General features: G+C 37.0%; 1 protein-coding gene across 1 annotated transcript; it reads left to right on the forward strand.

Moving 5' to 3' along the window:
* Positions 1 to 251: 251 nt before the first annotated feature.
* LOC136255078 (platelet binding protein GspB-like) lies at positions 252 to 23206 on the forward strand. Its single transcript, XM_066047798.1, has 25 exons — positions 252 to 337; positions 11501 to 11652; positions 11699 to 11861; positions 11911 to 13263; positions 13399 to 14972; positions 15100 to 15177; positions 15223 to 15353; positions 15664 to 15810; positions 16066 to 16125; positions 16180 to 16273; positions 16322 to 16462; positions 16519 to 16591; positions 16659 to 16773; positions 16830 to 16876; positions 16928 to 17066; positions 17221 to 17324; positions 17376 to 17478; positions 17539 to 17695; positions 17746 to 17827; positions 17884 to 17950; positions 18006 to 18100; positions 18151 to 18277; positions 22760 to 22801; positions 22851 to 22958; positions 23010 to 23206. Exons 1-25 carry the CDS (start codon positions 261 to 263, stop codon positions 23088 to 23090), a joined length of 5310 nt encoding a protein of 1769 aa, XP_065903870.1. The 5' UTR covers positions 252 to 260; the 3' UTR covers positions 23091 to 23206.
* Positions 23207 to 24390: the final 1184 nt, after the last annotated feature.

Below are 24390 nucleotides of genomic sequence, written 5' to 3' on the forward strand. Positions count from 1 at the left end.
TTCTATCAGAATATGGAATGCCATCCTTGAACATAGTTATGTATGCATGTCATCAAAGCACCTGACCTTGAACACTATAAAAATCTTTAAGAATATAATGACTAGAATCAATCAATCCAATGCAAATCACAAAATTCATAAAAAGCAATTAATTTTCTCCGGATAACTCCGCTCACTAGTCATTTACCTACTTGAGCTCGTATAAAAACAGGTTCGGATATTTCAGTGCTGCGGATAGCTAAGTGCTGTTCTTGTTAATAATGCTGGTAGCTACGCTAGCACTCTGCTTTATGGTTGACGTGGTATTCTCCATGGGCGGGCAGTCAAACAGAAGATGGTAAGTTAGTACGTACCTTATACTACGTATACGTTCTATGAGGCAAGTTAACAAGTTCGTGCAGTAGCTAGCTACGTGTATATTATTGTATTATTTTTTCCCGGGCTTGATGGACTGGAATGGAAGCAGTATAATGTCACACCTGTGCATAATAGCGGACCTTAACATGATCCTTCAAATTATCGTCCAATCTCTGTTGTTCCCGGGAGTCATTGCTAAAACCCTAGAAAAGATTGTTGCAAACCAACTGAATCGGTACTTTGAATCCAACAAACTTCTGCGCTCCTTTCAGGGTGCATATCGTCAAGGAAAATCTACAGACTGAACAAATCCTCCTTATGTGACCGGATTTGCAAAAAGGTGCCTTTTTCACACAAAAAAAATTGACCCATTTTTTGAACTTTTAAGTTTTATAACTTTTTGATCACAGCATGTAATTGCCTGAAATTTTCCATGAGTGCAACTAAAGTATCTGGCTGCATTGTGAAGCTAACAACAAGTTAATCAGTATAAGGAGTCAAGTGTTACATCATTTTGTTTGCTGGCATGTAAAATATGTGAAAAGGTACCTTTTCACAAATCCGGTCACCTTTTATGCTGTTGATATATTGTAGGACTGTGGAAAAATTGTGTGCACAGCCTTTTTAGATCTCCGCAAAGCGTTTGATTCTTTGATCACACCATTTTACCGAACCGCCTTTAATAGTGAGCTGGGTGTGTCTAGGAGTGAACTTACATGGTTCACAAACTATCTTTCCAATCGTCTCCAATGAGTGAAACTTAATGGTAGTACTTCGATCTTCTTGGACAACTGTAAAGGGTGGGATCCCTCAAGGCAGTGCTCTAGGACCACTGTTGTTCCTTATTTATGTTAATGAAATGCCTTCTATTGTCAAGTTTGGTAAACTATTACAATTTGCAGATGACACCACACTTATCTGCTGTGGTTCTGACTTTGACTCCGTGAAGATGCAGCTATCCCATGACCTTACATTGGATACCTGCTAGTCGTCTGAAACTTAACATCAATAAATCCATTGTAATGTGGTTTACACCTAAATCATCTCAAAATGTGTCATGTCCCTCCATTATTGTTAATGACAATTAGCTAAAAGAAGTCTACCACCAAAAATATTTGGGAATCATTTTTGATAAGTGGTTATGTTATAATGATGTATGTAAATGAGTCATCAAGTTATAATGATGTATGTAAACAAGTTGCATATTATCTTCACTTTTTAAGTACTCATCTGAACTCTTTGACATTTTCCATCCTTAAATTACTCACAGAATCACTAATCTTTTTGAGAATAAGTTACGCATTACTAGTGTGGGGTCCTCCTTTGAGGAAGGATCAAATTTCTTGTTTACAGCGATTGCAAAATCGTGCTGTCCGTATAACTAAATCTTTAAATATATTTGATCACATATCTGTACATCGTAGAGAGCTGCACTGGCTATCTGTACCTGACATCATACAATTACAATCTATTGCTGCTATGTTTCGCTACTACAAGCAAAAATAGACTTCACAATTAGATCCTCCAATTGCCTTTGGTTGTCAGCACTCATACAACACATGCTGTGGTGATTATTTTGCGAATACTTGTAATTTTAAGCTCTCCAGAACTAGGAAATATTTTTGCTGTAGTGCTACTGCTTATTGGAATTCAATCCATTCAACAGCATCATTTCCTAGTACAATGACTTGTCCTATCTTTGTTAATTATGCTAAATCTATATACTTAGCTAAGTAATTATGAGTGTTAAATTTGTAGCTATGTGTCCTGTGTTGTGTAGTTTGTTATTATTAACTAATGTACTTTTTGTATATTTGTTTTGTGCTTTGCTCTGTGTGTTGTATATGTACTTAGTTGCTCTGGTAAGGAAGAACGGCTTATGCCAATTACCTAGAGGATAAACAATAAATCAAATCAATCAAACCACTGCCCTTGCCTACCACCCCCAGCACAAAGAACGGAACACGCTGGACAACTGAAAGAGAAAATAAGAATTTGAGTAACTCTGTCAGCATGTTACTCGGACAGACGGGACTCCACATGCACTAAATCCATTGGTGGTGTAAGCATAAATGGATGAGCATGCACCTCGAATGCATTGAATGGCTGACTGGAGCAAAGAGAAACTAAGACAACACCGAAGCCAACCAAGGACCACAAAGTATTCATTACCCCACTTAGCCAATAAGAGGGAAGCCAGACGCCTGTAGAAAACTGTGGCTTCATGAGCCAACCCCCCTGTTGCCGACATGATGATAGGTGTAAAAAAAGCATGTTCATGCAACCTCACGAATTCTCTAACCAAAAGCTCGACGCTTGATATTCACATGCTTCTTAAAGGTAGAAGAAAGAAGGAAAAGAACTGTTAGATGGGGTAAGCGGATTAAAAACACAAACATCAACAAAACATCTCTGAGAACGACTACCCCAAAAAACCATTCATGGCAATGACCAATCGAGCCCCTACTTGAGTATTTGAGGTGGAAAGATGGAACTCATCAGGGGGATTGTGGACAGGCTGCAGTTCTGGTTCAGTACACACCTGGGAGCAAACCTCTGTCAAAAGAGTAGCAGTGAGGTCCTTTATCTCATTGTGGCGAAGAGAAGGTAATCCCCCTTTGGACAAGAGAGCACATGATCCACAGAGAAGGGAGCCCCACATGCACAAAGAGTTGGAGTACAGAGGGGAGGCCAACTGTAACACAAGGCCAAGGCATCCTGAAAGGCGGACTTGTGTAGAGCAAAACCAAGGGGAGAGTTGTAAGCCAATTTCACAGATGCTAGTTCTACTGCACGCTGCAGTGTGGGTTCCAACTGCTGACGCAATTCAGAAGAATTATTAGAGTAAGTTTCTAACTTTGCTTTGTGTACAGAACATTTTCCAGATTGTTGGAAAGAAAGAGCCTCAAAAAAGCTCTTAGAATGGTCATGAATGCACAAACAAAGAGGCTCAGCAATACAACGGGAAGCAGCTAACTCATGGTTACTTGTGATAGTTGGAAAAAAATATCCAGACCTCCCCAACAAGCAGGAAGAGCAAACAACTTCCATAAATTGTCACAAGGCGGTGGACAGCCTGGTAAGGTAGGGATAAAATTGATGAATATTATTTTTTTTTGAAGGGAAGACTGCTCAGTATAAAAATACTGATTTTCAGCAGTGTCCTGACAAACATACAGTTATAAATACACACAATTACGTACATAGAAGTGACTTATATAAAAATTTAAAATCTACCAGTTTCCTTGCTTCATAAAGTGTGGGACTTAGCGAATTCCAAGTTTGCGTACCACGAAAATAAAAACTGTTCTTTGCTAATGTGGTTCTAACTCGCGGTACAAATAAGCGGTGAGCATTATGAGCAACACAAGAAGTGATGTCAACAGTATAATGAAAAGTATCATGTAGATATGATGGTGAAATCTTGTGTAAAACTCTATAAACTTGTAGGCTGTATGATACTGTCGTCGCACAGCAATTATTTCCTCGAGAGGTTGAAAATTCACACTGTCAAAAGGGACAGTCCAAGAAACAGCTTGACAAACCATGCATAAAAGCTGTACTGGCTGATGGAGTCAGTAACTAGTTTTTTTATTATTGTCTTATAGCTACCGGCCCTCCCTTACACCTTTGAAATCTCTAAACTGAGAAGTAAACTATAAAAAACTTTTACATACTGCATAGAAACAGAACTTTTGTTGTAGTTAGTAACCCTTATGCTTGATAAGTTGTGCTATACGTATAGCTACAGCAAAGCGAGCCTTTAGCTACATGTATGTAGGTTAGTCTCGTGTGGCCAGACTGACTGTCGGAAAAAAACTTTTTTCTGCCAGCCATCAATCAAAAAAGGGAAAATCTGGTCTGGCCATGCAATATAGCTAGATATAGAGTAGGTGCTAGTAATATGAGATGGCAGGTGTTAAGGGACACTTTGCTGGCTGTATTGTCACGACTTTCTCATCATTAACCCTTGTTTATGTAGTGAAGATGCTATGAAAATATACATTCTCCAGTAGCTATTGAAATACGACACAAAAATGGGCCCACTTGAAGAATTTAATGCTGCATATATGCACGGCTTATGCACATTACGTATAATTAACTATGCTTTCTGGTTGTGTGAACATGATTTACGATGACAACCTGTAACAATACCTGTAAGAAATGTCATTACTTATAGCTTAGTATTAAATTTTTGCAATTTTAAATATCATTAGTGAGCTGAAAATATTGTAAGGAATTGTTTTCTTATTCAACTACATTATAGTGTGTGGTGTCTCATAACTACTACAAGTGTCCCATAATTGGCTGATTGCATGAGCGTGTGTATTATTCTGCTAGGAAGAATAACTACTAAGATTAAATACTACACATATATAGATATCAGGATAGGTACACATAAATTTGGAAGTCTGAAACTATTTCCCTTCATGGATTTAAAGTTTTGCATGCATCTACTATTGTATAGGGCCCATTGCTATATGCACCAACGAGCACTGTACCTGCACTATTATAATGAATTCTGTGCATATGAGGAAAACAGTCAGCAACATAGGGCATGGAATCTTTACATCATTTAGTGTTCCGACTCTTCTGCCGGTAGCATGGGACCTACTACTGGCTATACCTAGTTTTATAAACCATTGGCATGGTCTCTTATTTATCCAACAAACTGCATCATGGCAGAATATAGCTAAGCAGATGATTTGTTGGCTTCGTTGCAACCCTAGCTTCTCCCTGTTGCAACCCTAGCTTCTCTCTGTTGCAGTTGATCATGTGTTTACGAGAGGCAAGATCTTCGTGTAGCTATAGTTACTACTGCCAGCGATATTTCCCTGGCAGTTAATAAAGCTAAAATATAACTGTAAGCAAATTTAATATGTAGCTATCTTCCATGTGTTTAATTTGTTATCAAGACAAAACTATAGTGTGTTGTGCGACCAATTATAGCCAGTGCGGGCACGCAACAGACAAGTGTGTATATTTTACAGGAACTAAGAAAATGCTGTTTTCACTCATCTGTAGCTAGAAATTAACCATTATTGCTGTGGAAACTCCTTAGGGTGGGGCACCTCCCATTTTTGTTTTTAATGCCAGATCTGCGGGCAACATGTGCCCACAGCCTACAGTCACACAAGCTTACAAATATTAAAATTTTATAGTTATGTTCTTAGTCAAGACAGTTGGTCAGGATGTGGGATGGTCATTGCAGGAGAGGAAGTCTGACTGGATGCTTTGGTCATTACATATGATCCATTATTTTCCAAAGAGCTCCTTATTAATGTAAATTTCATTTCCTTTCAGTTTAACACATTTCTTGTTTGCTCCTTTCTAGGCTACCATCTTGTTCTTAGAATACTGTCTCAATTGCTCTTTTCTCCCTGGCCATGCAAGGCTTCTTACGATATCTTTTGGCGTCAAGGATCTTTTGTATAGTACTGATGTTGCATCAAAGGAATGTACGTAGCAGCTTTACCAGTAACGGTCTGGGATTTCGGCTAGAGACATTAAGTTTACCAAGATGGTGGAGATCATGGATAGACGATTTAGAAAGAGTAGAATCAATATTGGAGAAAAGAGGTAGCACGGCATCCATGTCTTGTTTCTGTCTGGTGGCTCTAGACGTTTTCGGCTGGGATTCATTAATTCCATAAACAACAACATTAAACATTTTATAAGGAATTTCCTTTCAAATTTGAGTTGAATCTGCCAAGCATCACTGAGATATGCATCTTCAAATTTGTGTTAGTTTTTTTGTATTTTTCATCTTCTTTTCGTTCCACTTAGAAAAATCACTAAAACTTGCACATGTTTTAGTTGATTTTCAAATTACAGTGAAGGGAAGCAAGAAAGTAATACAGCACATTCAGTAGTAGCTATAGTCCAAATTTCGTAGCTACACATCAGATAAAGAACAAGGGAAAATGTGATAGCGATTTTTGTCACGGCCACAGGATAAGGCTACTTCAAATAAGGATGTAGTTTCCCATCCTCCACCTGCATCACACCTGAACACACCTGCATTAAATAGCCATTATTACCATATTGTTGTCACTATTCTCTAGTTATGAGAAGAATATTATTTCCATGCGGTATGGATCAGTATAGCTAAAGCCCTCTGTTATGTGCTGAAACTCAGAAAAATGGCTTTTAAACTGATTGGTCACTTCGGAAAATTTATGAAAAGTGGAAAGTTGATGAATTTCTGAGTTTAGCAATACTGAGCTTGCTGAGGGGATGTCAATCTCTACATGCAGGTATCTATCATGCACATTAGCTTTACAGTGTAATTGTTAAAGTATATTTAAGGCTTATTTGATATAAAGACAAGACTAAAGATATATTATTAGCTACTTGAGGGCTGATAGCCATATAAATTTTGTTAGATAAATTGTTTACCTACTGTTAAATGGTTGAATCACAGCCTTCAATCTGTGTGTTGTATAATACCATCACTCGGCAAGGACTAGCAAAAGTTTAAAATCATAATAACTTCTACTGAGAATGCTTCTGAGCTGCACGGCTTTTAAAAAAATGTTTCAAACAGTAAGGACAAGATGTAATGACATGCTGTTATTTATTTAGACCAGCTTGGTAAATTTATATATAGTGTACTACATGCTGCTAGGTATGTGTCTCCTTTGAGAGAAGCCCTTTACTATACTGAAAGAATGAATGACACACAAAATAAAAGATTCTGTAAGTTTAACTGCATGCATTAGTATAATAAGTACAAACTCAAGAAGTGTGTCAGTCAATGTCCAGAGAGGAGATGATATACATCTCATTCTCTGGCTATTTTTGTATGCATGTCAACTGAAGCATTAGAGTATTACAATAATATTTTCAAATAATGAATTAAATCATGCAATGGCGCCCCTGATGACCCCTCTAATTATCGTCCTATTGCTGTCGTCCTTGTGGTCACTAAAGTTTTGGAGAAAATTGTCTCTACACAACTCAGCCAGTACCTTGAACAGAATAATTTGTTGCACCCACACCAAGGTGCTTATCGTTGTGGTAAGTCTACTGAAGATATTTTGTTATTGGCAGTTACATCATTGGATAAAGGCAGTGTAGTTTGTACTGCATTTATTGACTTGAGGAAGGCATTTGACTCACTTGATCACTACCTGCTATCACAAAGAATTTCTGAACTTGGTGTTCACAGTATAGCAGTGGAGTGGTTTAAGATTATCTGTCTAACCGTTTTCACAGAATTAAGTCATCTGCTACATTTTCATCGTGAAGACTTATAAAGGGTGGCATACCCCAGGGGAGTGCCCCAGGGGAGTGCCCCAGGACCATTGTTGTTTTTAATTTATGAATTCACTTCCAGCACAGTTGGCCAATGGTCTACTTTTACAGTATGTAAATGATACAACTATTATTTGTACTGGTGCCACCCCAGCTGCTGTACAAAATACTATGGGCTCTCAACTCTCATTAATACAGCAGTGGATTTTACAGAGTAAAATGGAAATTAACTTTAAAAAGTCTTCCGTTATGTGGTTTAAAGCCTCCAATCGTTCCACAAAGTTTGCACATCCTATATCTGTTGGTGGTGGTGTTCTACAAGTTACTGAGAAACAGAAGTATTTAGGACTTATTTTTGATTCTACTATGTCTTGGACCCATCATGTTGTTAATGTGTGCCGTAAAATGTCATACTATCTATGTTTGCTTAGGTCATAATACAACCTTACTGTACGGTTCTGCATCCTCTGAAGTCTTTGCAGTAGAGTGCTTCCCACTGATGGTCCCCAAACTGTTACACAGTAAGACAAATGAGACAATACCAGGGATTCCAATAACATCTTCATCAAACTATTGTCAATAACATGTTGATGAGACCTAAGGAAATATGATCATGTGTCTGAATTTTATCATAGATTGCAATGGTTGCCACTGCCTTATTTTATTCAGTTTAAATCACTGTGTTTAATGTACCACCAGTACCACCAAGTTAAATGTATTCCACTTGAACCACCAATTGTTTTCGGTGGAACTACTTCTTATAGTACAAGGACACCAGCGAACATACCTATGTTCCGCTTATGCTTTACTCAAAGTTTTTTTCGATATAAAACCATTCAATGGTGGAATGCATTACCATCATCTGTAACTGACTGTACTAATTCTCCATTTTATGAGTATGTGGATCTCCTTAAGCGGCACTGTGACTCACTCCTTTGATAACATTAATATGATTGTAACTATATGCATGTTGTTTTGTTTGTGTGTGTGTGTGTGTGTGTGTGTGTGTGTGTGTGTGTGTGTGTGTGTGTGTGTGTGTGTGTGTGTGTTGTAAGTTGTTTACCTTGGTTGTCTTTGTATCAGTTATACCTTGCTTGTTTAGTTTTTGTGTGTATTATTTATGTATTGTAATGTGTCCCTCTGGGCAAGGAAGAACGGCTGTAGCCGATTGCTCGGAGGTTAAATATATAAATCAAATCAAATCAAATCAATGAAATACACTGTCTTCAATAATCATCATTGTATCTACATAGAAAAGAAGAAATGTGAGTAAAAACAAACCTCAAAGTCAGCCATAGGCTGGTTTTGGGGCCTTATAAAGTACAAAAAGAAGTGAAATCCACACAAAAACAGCCAAGCTGTGAAAAAAATGGTGTGGCCTTAAAAAGCCTGGGTGAAAAAAGTTGTGAAATCAAAGGTGGCGGCCAAGAAATGGCTGCAATGATGTTAATGCTAAAAAATTTTAACAATTGCAGTGTGCATCGTTAAAATTTATTAGCATTAACATCATTGCAGCCATTTCTTGGCCGCCACCTTTGATTTCACAACTTTTTTCACCCAGGCTTTTTAAGGCCACACCATTTTTTTCACAGCTTGGCTGTTTTTGTGTGGATAAATGTTTTCACTTAAGAGGTTGTATTTGTATGTAAATTTGCTGACAAGTCCAGGGTGAGTTTTACCTAATTGGGGATGGTGTAGAAGCTTGTCAAAATGATTTTTGTTAGGCGCGTGCCCTAATTAGTTCCATTCCGTTCCAGCTTTTATACCTTCCCATCAAGAGGTGATTCAGAGAATTTGACAAGCTTCTAAAATCGCTTTCATATTAACTTCAGAGAATCTAACTTTCAACAAGGAAGTAAATCCTCTAGCTATATAGAGATTAGAATGCTTTGCAGGCTAATGTACTTCTCATCATCCACACAAAAAAACACAGCCAAACTGTGAAAAGGAGTGTAGCTTTCAAACCCTGGATGAAAATAATTATTGTGAAATCAAAGGTGGTGGCCAAGAAATGGCTGCAACAATGTAAATAACAGTATCATTGCCACATTTAATTTCACAACTTTTTCACTCAGGCTGGTTTTCAGATCTTATAATGTACAAAAAGACATGAAATTTACACAAAACAGCCAAGCCGTGATAAAGGGGGTGACTTTGGGGTTTGTTTTTATCCACATTACTTCTTATCTACTATATGTTGACACAGTGGTGATTATTGAAGACAGACTTATGTATGTTATTGTAATACTCTAATAGAAAGCACATTTTTGAGAACTTCTAACAGAACACACATAGAATGTTCTAGAACAAACTAGAATTTCCATTGATAGATGTATGAAATCATAAATATTTACTAATAAGCAGATTTAAACTAGAATTTTCTTATAAAGTAGAAGTTAACAGGCATGATAGCAGTGAGTTAGAGATGTGGATGGTGGGTGTGGAGGTCCCTGGTTTGATCCCTGGTAAGTTTTTCACAGTTTTTGTGTGCTGTTGACTACACAGTGACTGCTCTATTAGAATATCTCTACCCCATGATTTTACACCTGTTGGTTACAGCCAGTGTTGGGAGTAATGCAGTACTTATGTAACACGTTATGTAATATTTTTACTTTTGTGGTAACTAAGTAATATAATGAAATACACTATAAAAACAGGTAATATAACTCAAGTTACTTTACTCACAAATGTAACGCGTTACCTAAGTAATATAGTTACTGTAACAAATCTAATATTAAGTAATATTATTACTACAAGTAACAAAGTTGCTAATCTCGTTAGTAATCCACTAAGTAATGCCTAGCCACAACAAAGTAATGAGCCTACTGAATGAAGCTTATTCACCAGCTTCTTACTTACAACCAAGATTTGCACATTGTCCAACAACGCAACCATTTCACGTGATAAGGTAGTAATTTCACACGTGACAGCTTGAGGCTGTGGACACAAAGTAATATAATATGTAATATTATTATAGTTACTTTATTTTATGGGTAATATATAACTGTAACTAAATAGTTCAGTTGCAAGTAATATGTAATATGTAACAAGTTACTTTTAAAAAGTAACTGTCCCAACACTGGTTACAGCTATAAACTCACTGTAACTCTATTGCTTTTCAAACCAACAAAAGGCACTGTTGACCTGTGTATATACTGATTTGCAGTTTCCCCTGTAGCTAGCCATGACAGAAATTCAATCTTTTTATGTGAAAAATACATTCATAATACCATAAATATTTATCAGATAAGATTCATAGCAAACTTAACACATGTATATGCATTTTATTTGGGCTATACTTCAAAGCAATTCAGTTACATGGGTGTGTTTTATAATAATTTTTACAAAGTGTGCAAAAAGAAACCTAAGACCCATATTAAGGCTTAAGAAAAAACAAAAAAAAATCTAAAATTTGAACACCCATATCCCACAAATGGCTGGTGCAAATTTAATCAAATTTCAGTGCTGTGTGACCTACCCTACCTGGTGGACAACTATGATGCGAAAATGTTGTACTTTGGAGAAGGGGCCATGGAGCTATGCAGGCATGAAAATTGTAGTCTCTTCCTGTCAATATACACTGTACGCACAGTGTGGTGCATCAGCTTTCTTGGCTGCACAATACACTACCATATGACTTGATACCTTCTTACACAGTATGCTATGTAACTGAGCCCTGAAGTAGTCACACTTGGAACTACCATATATGGCAATTGTGTTTTGAGTGGTACGATGATTTAATAAACAAGCTATAACAAAGTATTATAATATGTGTGTAATCAAAATTATCATGATAATCATGATAAGGAGGTGTATTGTCATGACACAAAATTATCTCACAGCCTTAACTAATACATTAACATTTACGTATGTTAATGCCTTACAGTGATGACATTGAAGTCTGCTTCACTGCTGGCTACTTAAATGATTCTTCTGGAAATATCAACCATTCACTACCATTATTAGTGCAGCATCGTTTAAATAAAGATTGTGACACATGGAATACAATAATGACTAATGCACAGGAGGTATCTAACAGTAAGTTATTTGATTCATGATTCTGCATTACAGTTTAATATGATAGGCAGATGGTTAGTGACAATTAAAAAATCAGAAACAAACATGAATAATTTACAATTGAGATGGGTGCTACGTGATATTAGAGAGCATGAAAGTGCATTTATTAGCAACATTCATGTGACAGGATTAGACAGTAATTGTCAACTAAACAGAACAGTAAACTTCATGTAAGACAAATATGTAACAACTTATGTGAATTATGAATTCTCCTATTAGGACAAGCACAGCTCAAGGTATGCAGGAGGATGTGCAGTGTGCTCCAGGAAACACACGTTTGTATGATCATGCTACAGTTTATGTATTTACTAGTACTGCTAGAGAACTTACATTATGTTCTATGAACCAGCAAGGAATGTGTACTGGTCAATGTGATAATAATTGTAGTCAATCATTACCATCTCCAAGTGTGTCACCATTAACCAGTTCAGTGGCATCTTACAGTGTACCACCATCTTTTACCAGTATGGTGACATCTTCCAGTATGCCATCATCAACCAATTCAGTGACATCTTCCAGTGAGTCACCATCAACCAGTACAGTGACATCTTCCAGTGTGTCAACGTCAACCAATACAGTGACATCTTCCAGAGTGTCACCATCAACCAGTACAGTGACATCTTCCAGAGTGTCAACATCAACCAGTACAGTGACATCTTCCAGTGTGTCACCATCAACCAGTACAGCGACATCTTCCAGTGTGTCACCATCAACCAGTACAGCGACATCTTCCAGTGTGTCACCATCAACCAGTACAGTGACATCTTCCAATGTGTCACCATCAACTAGTACAGTGACGTCTTCTAGTATGTCATCATCAACCAGTACAGTGACATCTTCCAGTATATCACCATCAACCAGTACAGTGACATCTTCCAGTGTGTCACCATCAACCAGTACAGCGACATCTTCCAGTGTGTCACCATCAACCAGTACAGTGACATCTTCCAGTATGTCATCATCAACCAGTACAGCAACATCTTCCAGTGTGTCACCATCAACCAGTACAGTGACATCTTCCAATGTGTCACCATCAACCAGTACAGTGACATCTTCCAGTATATCACCATCAACCAGTACAGTGACATCTTCCAGTATATCACCATCAACCAGTGCAGTGACATCTTCCAGTGTGTCACCATCAACCAGTACAGTGACATCTTCCAATGTGTCACCATCAACCAGTACAGTGACATCTTCCAGTATATCACCATCAACCAGTACAGTGACATCTTCCTGTATATCACCATCATCCAGTACAGTGACATCTTCCAGTGTGTCACCATCAACCAGTACAGCGACATCTTCCAGTGTGTCACCATCAACCAGTACAGTAACATCTTCCAGTATGTCATCATCAACCAGTACAGCAACATCTTCCAGTGTGTCACCATCAACCAGTACAGTGACATCTTCCGGTGTGTCACCATCAACCAGAACAGTGACATCTTCCAGTATATCACCATCAACCAGTACAGTGACATCTTCCAGTGTGTCACCATCAACCAGTACAGTGACATCTTCCAATGTGTCACCATCAACCAGTACAGTGACATCTTCTAGTATGTCATCATCAACCAGTACAGTGACATCTTCCAGTGTGTCACCATCAACCAGTACAGTGACATCTTCTAGTATGTCATCATCAACCAGTACAGTGACATCTTCCAATGTGTCACCATCAACCAGTACAGTGACATCTTCTAGTATGTCATCATCAACCAGTACAGTGACATCTTCTAGTATGTCATCATCAACCAGTACAGTGACATCTTCCAATGTGTTACCATCAACCAGTACAGTGACATCTTCTAGTATGTCATCATCAACCAGTACAGTGTCATCTTCCAATGTGTCACCATCAACCAGTGCAGTGACATCTTCCAATGTGTCACCATCAACCAGTGCAGTGACATCTTCCAATGTGTCGCCATCAACCAGTGCAGTGACATCTTCCAATGTGTCACCATCAACTAGTACAGTGACGTCTTCTAGTATGTCATCATCAACCAGTACAGTGACATCTTCCAGTATATCACCATCAACCAGTACAGTGACATCTTCCAGTGTGTCACCATCAACCAGTACAGCGACATCTTCCAGTGTGTCACCATCAACCAGTACAGTGACATCTTCCAGTATGTCATCATCAACCAGTACAGCAACATCTTCCAGTGTGTCACCATCAACCAGTACAGTGACATCTTCCAATGTGTCACCATCAACCAGTACAGTGACATCTTCCAGTATATCACCATCAACCAGTACAGTGACATCTTCCAGTATATCACCATCAACCAGTGCAGTGACATCTTCCAGTGTGTCACCATCAACCAGTACAGTGACATCTTCCAATGTGTCACCATCAACCAGTACAGTGACATCTTCCAGTATATCACCATCAACCAGTACAGTGACATCTTCCTGTATATCACCATCATCCAGTACAGTGACATCTTCCAGTGTGTCACCATCAACCAGTACAGCGACATCTTCCAGTGTGTCACCATCAACCAGTACAGTAACATCTTCCAGTATGTCATCATCAACCAGTACAGCAACATCTTCCAGTGTGTCACCATCAACCAGTACAGTGACATCTTCCGGTGTGTCACCATCAACCAGAACAGTGACATCTTCCAGTATATCACCATCAACCAGTACAGTGATATCTTCCAATGTGTCACCATCAACCAGTGCAGTGACATCTTCCAATGTGTCACCATCAACCAGTACAGTGACATCTTCCAATGTGTCATCATCAACCAGTACAGTGACATCTTCCAGTGTGTCACCATCAACCAGTACAGTGACATCTTCTAGTATGTCATCATCAACCAGTACAGTGACATCTTCCAGTGTGTCACCATCAACCAGTACAGTGACATCTTCCATTGTGTCACCATCAACCAGTACAGTGACATCTTCCAGTATATCACCATCAACCAGTACAGTGACATCTTCCAGTGTGTCACCATCAACCAGTGCAATGACATCTTCCAATGTGTCACCATCAACCAGTACAGTGACATCTTCCAATGTGTCATCATCAACCAGTGCAGTGACATCTTCCAATGTGTCACCATCAACCAGTACAGTGACATCTTCCAGTGTGTCACCATCAACCAGAACAGTGACATCTTCCAGTATGTCATCATCAACCAGTACAGTGACATCTTCCAATGTGTCACCATCAACCAGTGCAGTGACATTTTCCAGTGTGTTACCATCAACCAGTACAGTACCACCTAATAATACTACAGATCAACCTAGTGATTTAGGTAAATAAGACTAAATGTTATGTAGCTATGTATATGTACAATAATAATAACAGTATTCAATTGCCTTTCACTCTACAGTGAAGAATACGTAATGGCTTTAAATTACAGTGTATAGTATTTTCATTAGAGTACTGCACAACAAATACTGCTAGTGACATGACACTGATCAACAGTACTAGGAGAATACTATGCAATAGTACTCTTGGTAGGTTGGTTTCTCTTAACATATCAGTTATAGATGAATTTTTAGAATTTGAATTTGTGACACAAATGTGCAGTAGGACTGTGTCTGATGAAAAGCAGCCACAATGGCTCCCTCAACTGCCTGTATACTGTGCTGAGAATGGACTAACAGTATCAGAACATCTTTTTATATTAATAGTGAGTAACACAGCATAATTCACACACAAATACTTGACTGTATTTATTCCATCTATGTTTAGGTGTTTGAACTAATAGTGCAAAAATTCTACCTTGGCTAAAACAAAAATTCTACCATAGCCCCTAATATAATAGTGAATAACATTAGAGTCATTTATAGATTTGAGGTTCATTTTGTCTCGTTATAGAGAGTTTTTAAAATAGTTGTTCCAATACTGAATAAAGACGGGGTCAGAATAGGTAGTATTGGAACACTATTTTTGCTGTGTAAGTGATTTGGAAATTACTATAATTGTATCAAATGCTCTAGGCTATGACGAATACTTCTAATGTTACCGAACAAACTGAAGAATTGATCTCATATTTACAAACCACAGACATTACTGCTGGTGATCTCATTGTATTATCAAGTATGCTAACAAAAATTGTACAAGGCTGCAGATCTGGATCTAGCCAGGTTTATTAATGTATAACATACACTCAGCACAGCACGTTCAAACATACATAACTAGTATACTTAGCTCCTGTAGGGTTTTAATTACTTTATGCATTTTTCTACATCTTAACCAATTTTACTGCTTTCAACTGTAATTATGCAAACACTTTCTTTATGAATAGTTAATAATACCTCATATGATAGCCCATAATATACATTTACTTAACTGTTTGTGTAGATTTGTATATTGTTAGAACTTCTTGTCTGACTGTATAGACATTTGAAATATTGTCACTCTTATTGGAGAGCAGTACTGAAATAGACAAACTTGATGAGGTACTAGCTGATGCATATTATGATGCAAATTTAGCTGAAACTTTTATTTTTCAGGAACAGCAGCTATTGTTTGTATACAACTTGTTTACGTCATCAGACTCATATTCCTTCAACTGCTATGACAAAGATGCCACACTTAATACAAGCAGTAAGCCATAGGAAAATGACACTCATTTAAGTATCATTGGTATTTCAGGCATACGTTTAATAGTGTTGAGACTTGATTTAAGTAATTCACTAAAGAACTTCAATTTAAAATTATCACATGATGATCTCGCATCATTTGAACTTCCTGAAAGTGCGTTGGTGGCTGCCAAAAATGAAGGAGAATCAGAGTGTACGTTTGTTGTGAACAGTGTGACAGTGCTATGTAATGTTCATTATACTGTGTAGTCATAGCTGTCTCTTATCTGTTCAATGGGCTTGAAAGTATTTTATCATCAAGACCACTTTCTGGAAGTAACAGGTGAATAAGTTTGTTACTGTATCTTATGCTGATGTGTCTTTTATTTAATGCTCAAAATGCTATGCAGTATATATGATGTGGGATCACCTATAGTATCACTAGCCACTTCTTGTCCATTCCAAAGCTGTGCAGATGCCATAAAACAAGATGGTGTACAATTTGCTATCAAACATAACAGAAAAGTATGATCTATTTACTAATTTTTATTTAGTGAAATGTTAATCATGTGATATTTTAGATTAGCAAAGATAGCAGTGCCATATGTGCCTTTTGGAACTTCAGCATGTAAGGGAGTACATAGTGCTGATAGATACTGATGTATAAAACCATGCATAGTGAAAGAGAGTATGAACCATTCTGGTCTACTGAAGGCTGTAGAGTGGTAAACCAAACTTCTGAACGAACACAATGTGTCTGCTACCACCTCACTCATTTTTGTATACTTTTTGATTCTAGAGGAGGAGCATCTAGTCGAGTAAGAAAAAGCTATAGTAGTCATGTACATAAAAGGATGTGCAAACAATGTTTAGGCTGCCATAGTTGTAATATTGTGACAGGAGCACAACAGGGCATAACCTTGTATTGCATTTTAAACAGTACTATATTTACATTACTTTTATCTAATACAGTTGAGTTCAGAAAATGAGACTGCTTTGCGTTTGATTACATACATTGGAGTAGGATTCTCACTGCTGGCATTGATCTTAACTTTGATATCTTTTGTCATACTACGGTATCTAAAAAGCTAAAACTGAGTACAGTTTCAATCCTTGTTTTTAACTAGGTCACAGTGGAATCTACGTACATTTGTACATATTAACTTGTGTTGTACTTTGTTTATTGCTCAGTTAATATTTGTGACAGCAATTAACAAGACATCTAATGATGTGAGACATACTGTACTTAATAGGGACTGATTCCTGCATCATGTAATTTTGTTGTTTCAGAAAATTTGTGCCACAATAGCCATTCTACTCCACTACTTCTTTCTTACTACATTCATGTGGATGTTGATGGAGGGAGTAGTGTTGTATATTGTATTGGTGAAAGTGTTTACACAAGTCGACTGGAAGTACTACACAGGATTTGTACTATTATGTTATGGTAAGATACAGTACATATCCATCCACCAGATGACGTGTACACATGTACAGGTGGTCCATTACTGTACATGATATTGTGTGTTCCTTTGGGACTGGCTAGAAGAGATGAGTGGAGTTATGGGAGTGACAATTTGTAAGCACTCATGGAGTAATTTTCTCAAGGAGTAACATTTTTGCATTCATGTATAGCTGTTGGCTGACCTACAAGGACAATTTCATTTGGGCCTTCATTGTTCCTGTTCTTGCACTTATAATCGTAAGGAAAATGATTAACAATAAACTGATGCAACACAACTGTTCAATCTGTACAGATAAACGTTGGATTTCTCATTATGGCAATCTATATAATGAGGAGACATCAAACTGAAGCTACTGCTACAGAGAAAACATGGAAAGAGAGAGCATGGTTAGTGTTTAGAGGCCTCAAAATTAGCACTCATGTGCAAATGTGTTCAGGTATTGGTTTAGAGGTAGCATGTCATTGATCATCGTCATGGGAATTAACTGGATATTTGGAGTGTTATTGCTTCACAAGTACTTACTACCACTGATATATCTGTTTGCAATCAGCACAGCTGTACAAGTAAGATCATTGCAAAGCGTAAGAAAGGGTATAATTATAACATTAATAAATGAACTTTTAGTAAAGGTTCAAGCCTTATCAACCATAAACCTCTTGTGATGGCTTTTACATAAAATTTATTCATATAATCTCCTCTCTTAAATATACAAAACTGCTATATCTTTACTTCCAAGTGATTTATTGTACCCATATCCTTGTGCATGTGTGTATATAGTCCACGAAATGCTTTACAGAGGCAATCAACTGGAAGTAAGTGTATCAAAAATAAATCATATTGTGTGTGGAAAAGTGTTGTACATAGCTACAGTATGAGGGTGGTTCACTTCAAAATGTATCCTACCCTTTCCCCTATACTTGTAACCAATGAACTCCTTTGGTACACATGCATGCTTATTATTGATTACTGCATGTGCTAACCTCAAAAAGAGTATGTGGCACAACATTACAAGTGTCGGGGAGGGGAGTGTAGTTATCTAGAACCATTATGATAGCTGCTTTCTATTTCAATATTTGTTATCTAAGTATTCATACGTAAAGGAAAATTATATCTGAAGAGGGATCATAGAAATAAAAAGCAATGAACTAAGGGAGATCATCTACACCTGCAGCTGTACTAGTGAACATTTTAATTCCTGCTTTAGTTTGTATACAGAGTATAACCATGACCAAAATAGGGATTAAATGTCCCACTAGCTTAGCTGCAGGTGTACCTTGTTTCATTGCTTTCCATTTCCTACTCAGATATAAAATTTCTAATTTTCCTTACACTTGTTTGTTAACTTTTTTTGTAACATAAATATTGACTGGTGTAGAAGATCAAGGGAAAGAATGGCAATTGCCAGATGTATTATAAAATTCAAGTAATCAAGTTGATGAGGGACCGACTACAAAACAAATTTACTGGAAAGCAATGTGGCTATACCTTCAGCTTTGTTCCACCTGTTAAACAGCATTTCAAATAAAAAGCAATTATATGAGAAGTGTCTCTGCAATCAATCCAGCCACTATTGAAATCACAACTAAACATGTGCCCCAATTATCAAACCGAGAAGTGAAGTGGCCATTCTGTTTTGTTTTCAATTTGCTACGTTCTACTCGTTCAGTATACAGCACTACAAGGAAAGAACAGTATGAGTACAGTAGTTCCTCTGAAATCAATCCAGTCACTACAGAAATTGCAGATGATTTTTACAACAATCAGCAACACTAAAGCATTACTATGAATCAACACCTATGCGGCATTGGAGAAAGAAATGGGACACAAAGGAGGACAAAGGTAAGTCCATGATCCATGCAATGTAACTGCTGCAGTTGGCAAACGGGCACATCGTGAGCCAAAGCAACATCAAGAAATCAAGCCGATGGCATTAACCATAGCAGAGTTATGCTTGGCTGAAGGAATCAGTAATCAAGTCAGTTAGTAGAAATCCAACTAAACAGGAAAATTTTAAATTCCACAAAAACTTGTTGGAAGGTTTGGGGCCAGCATTTTTTAGTGTTGGTTATGCCTAACCAAAATACAAAGGAAAGATGAGGCTGGTTAACGTTATTTTTGGGTGATATTTTGGTCAAAAAAAGCCTTCAACAGTATGACAGTACTACTATACTGTATGATATGGTTACATACTAAATATGTTACTTGTAATATGTGTAGCTTATTGCCATAGAAATCTGTGTTCAGTAAGTAATGTAATCATACTTCATTGCTGAGTCTGGACTGCCAACACACTGCATGCCTCCATCAAGTTTAAGTTTGGTTGTACAGTTGGCAATGATTACTTACTTTAAAGGAATAGCTGCTACTTCATGCGTAACAAATAACTGTATCACATAACCTAGACCATGTAGTTACTAGGCATTCCCACACTGAATCTAATAGCTATCACATACTAGTATGATGAAATGTTATGACAGCTATGTCCTTAATTGTTGCCGTGGGCATCTCTCACAAAGTTTTAATGGCAGTACACATTAAGTTGTGGCATTGTTACCACCCACATGGTTTCAATGCATCTATATAAACATGATCCATCATTGAGAGTTCAAAGAGACCACAATGTTGCAGTGTGTATGTGATACATCTCTTTAGCCTGTGTTCTGGTTAGGTAAAGACTTACAATAACAATGCATTTTTGTAACTGTCAGTACTATAGATCTATACTTGACTTTAGATGACAAGTGACACAACTGTGGGGCTGCAGTGTAATTGTAATTGCTTACAATTTTCCAAGAACTTACATACATGCAAAAATCCCAGGGGTGGTTTTTTGTGTGTTTGGGAGGGAGGGGGAAAGTCTTTAGAAACCAGTTTTAAACATGAGTAACACTTGAAGTATATACCATGATCTCAAACTGTGGCCAGTCTCATATAAACACCTAGTTGCATAGTTACATAGTTACCAGGGTAGAAAACATCATAACCACAATAAATTTCAGGTTCAAGTATTCATAGTTTTAATAGTTCAGTGTGACAATAGAAGCCTTAACTTTGGATGGATGATAGCACAAACTAAATGTCTAAACGCCAGGCCACATACTGTACAATTCAAGGCAATACAGTGACTATACTTTTAATAAAATTAATAGTTTTAAAATGCAATTATACCATCCCAGCCATTACCATTTGATGCCTTACTTGAAGTGCAAAACATACCTTAAACATTAAAGTCCAATTAGAAATTATAAGCACCTCTGAAAAGTGTCTGAAGCTGACAGCATTTATAGGCCCCTCACCTGCCGCACAATGAGCATACTAGTCTATTATGTCACCTAGCTACTAAAGTTTAGAAACATTGTGCAAACGCACCATGATGCATGAAGTCTGGTTGTCAAACTGCTGAATTGAAACTTACTTAGCTACTAGTAATCGCTATTCCCCTGAATATTTGTTTGCACGATGTTTCTAAACTTTAGTAGCTAGTCAACATAATAGGCGTATGTATGTTCATTGTGTAGCAGGCAAGTGGCCTATAAATGCAGTCAGCTTCAGACACTTTTTCAGAGGTACTTATAATTTCTATTTGGATTAAACATTGTGTGATACACCATGACGTGGAAAAAGTGGATTGGCCATGCAAGACTACTTGCAGAGGTAGGCTACCTATTATAAGTATTGAATATTGCGATGTGTATTAAATTCCAAGAAGAGTTGGATCCTCGTGGGTCCCCAGGCCCTTGGTCCCCGGGTCCACTGTTTTATATAATCATTACCAACTATTTAATACTTAAAAATGAAAGACTGCTCTATTAGAGAGTTTTAAAATTACTTTGTCATGAATCACAAATAGTTGTACTGTACTGAGAGCTAATTGATGTGTGCAGACAGCTTTATTGATCAACCAGTAGCTTATCTAACTAATGAAACCCATACAAGTGCAAATTATATTCATATGGTTATAAGTGTCATTTGGTCTGGACTATGTTGCCACTATTATCTTAAACAAGATTCATAGTTGCAATGAATTCATTATCCCACATGGTACTGCTAATAAGTGAAGAATTGTTTGATCTCCCTGTTTTTTTCTGTCATTGATAAGTGAACCCCAGGACTTTTCAAAACTGGTTTATCCTGTTTATCAAGTAATGAGGAGGGAGCCTTACCAGTGACTTGTTGTACTGCTTGTACTAGACGTCTGACTGACTGCTAATAAGTGCTGTAACAAAAATAAATCTAAAAATGGGTGACTGCTTTATTAGAGTAACTCAAAATAATTGTGCTCATATCAGCAGCAGTTATATACTTACAATCACTTTTTATTGCTTTGACGTATTGAGTGGTTAGATGGCTGTTCATCTTGCTAATGAAATCCCTACAATTGTAAACTATATTCACACCACTACTGGCAACACGTCTGACTTCTATAATGTGATTCATTATCAAAGGAAGTTTAATAGTCCTTATGGTGTATATAGCACTGTGCTAAGTGTTTCTGCTTAAAGGTATTCTTGAAATACTCTGTATAGTACCAAAATCCATAATGACTGTATTCACTGACTCTAATAGAGCATTCACCAAATTCGCAAAATTGTTGTGTTATGAATATTATTATTTGTAGCTCATGTAGCCCCACCTATAGTGATGGGGACTAAACTTTGCTTATTTAACTACCTTTAAGTGTATTGTAACCATCATAGTTATTATCTATACACACATGCGCACTCCATTAGTCTGAGGAAGTCTGTACAGTGTTAAAAAAAAACTTTTATTCCAGACTAAAGATAAAGATAGAGAGATAGTTAATCCCAGTATCCATAGTGAAAGGTAAACTTTAGTGGCATATACACAGAAAAGTCTTTAAATGAAACTATATGTGCATGTGTATGAACTTGAGTAAATTAAGTGTCACTATAAAAAACTAAGAAAAACTGCATGCACTTTAGGCCAAAAATGTTGACTACATAATGCTCTGAAAAAGTGTGATGTTTCATGCATTAAACTTTACATACATATGTTTATACATCAGTTAAATATTGTTTCTGTAGGGTGTTTGGATATTCCTGCTACTTGTTATTGGCTCTAAGCAAGTAAGTGTATATTGTCAGAGGCTCGTATGTTAGTATATAAACTAATCAGGTCAGAGACGATTACAGAAAGTGGTTACGTACTGTACGTATGAAACTATTCAAGTTGAAAACTTCCAGTACTTCATCCTACACCTTTCATCACAACTCCAATGAAAAAGTATTTACTACAACAATAATCTCAGTGTGGTAAATGTGTGCTCTTGTTTAGATTTCAGGAAGCAGTGGAAATTATAAAAAGTCAAATGCTAGTGCAAAAAATAATATGTATCAAATGAATGACATGTCTTAAATGCGTATTATACTGCAAGTCCAAAATGATGGTGTACCCTCAATATCAATGACTACAATCATTCATTGTTTTATTCTGTATGGAAATTTATATTGTAAAGTTACTATGTAAATGGATGTTGTGCACTATAACTGCAAGAAGTAGATCAGTTTTTAGTTTTTATAAGAGGGTTGAGATGGATTTTTTTGATTTTCTTATGTTTATGTTATGCCTATCATGCTGCATGCCTTTAACTGGGTTAGCTAGAACACACAAAGTATACAAAAGAACATCATTGTACCTGAAACTTTCCAAGCATTTTTTCACTTGTATTAATCCCAGCATTTTGGCCAAAAATGCAAGATTTTCTAGAACTGTTATAGTTTTCTATACTGAGACAAGGAATTAACAACAGTGTGTTTTAGTACAGAAATCACAACATTTTGAAATTTGTACAGTACAGTATTTAGAGTATCCAATTTGAATACCTGATAATTTTGATTTGCTAGTTGCACGTGTCCCACAATTTTCAACCCAATTCTTGTTGCAACTAAATATTTTAATTTAAATAATTATAGTCGGACATTTAGGGTTGTGTGATGTAGATCTGTAGCTGTTTAAAAGATTATTGTAGAACAGCTTGAAGTAATTGGATTGAACAGTGATAGTCAACTTTAGACATACAGCTATAGATTCAGCATGTGCTGTGCAGTATATTAGACTTTCTAACTGGTTTAATTAAGTTAACTAGTTTAAGTATGCGACTGAGCCTGCTAAAATAGGGCATGTGGGCACATAATTTTTGGCTACATTTTCAAACGTACATCACTCATAACTTTTTATACCATAATGCTATGGCTATGCAGTTTTCAGCTCTTGGTAAGTGTTCAATTGGCTTTATGATGCAAGTTACAGAATGCAGATATTCTCTTCCAGCACTGAGGTATGGGTATGACCTGTTGTGTAACAGAGTGTAGTTTGTGCCCACATGCCCTGTTTTCGCAGGCCCGGTCACGAATATTAATTTTGACAAAAAGTAAGATCTACATGTACTTGGTTCAATGGTAGTATGTTAGTGCTTGTGAGTGGAACATACTGTAGCCTGAAGATGTGGAAAGTACAGACATCATGATCAACTCTATTGAGGATGCAAATGAACTGGTTTGATAATGGTAATTTGTGCCACTGCAGGCTCACAAGCAGCTGCCTTTTTTTTCTAGAAATTAATATTAATATATTAACATATAGGCAATGAAAAGATGGAAAGGGAAGGGAGAATGCCTAATCTCTTCTTAGAATTACTAAGAGGGGTTGAAATTAT

This window comes from Dysidea avara, chromosome 5 (assembly GCF_963678975.1).
Source record: "Dysidea avara chromosome 5, odDysAvar1.4, whole genome shotgun sequence".
In the NCBI taxonomy this organism is placed as follows: Eukaryota; Metazoa; Porifera; class Demospongiae; order Dictyoceratida; family Dysideidae; genus Dysidea; species Dysidea avara.

Coding starts and splice junctions, on each gene's coding strand:
- LOC136255078 (XM_066047798.1), top strand. CDS start 261: ATGCTGGTAGCTACGCTAGCACTCTGCTTTATGGTTGACGTGGTATTC. Junction 14,973..15,099: donor AGATCAACCTAGTGATTTAG/GTAAATAAGACT, acceptor TATTTTCATTAG/AGTACTGCACAACAAATACT. Junction 17,828..17,883: donor AGTTATGGGAGTGACAATTT/GTAAGCACTCAT, acceptor ATTCATGTATAG/CTGTTGGCTGACCTACAAGG.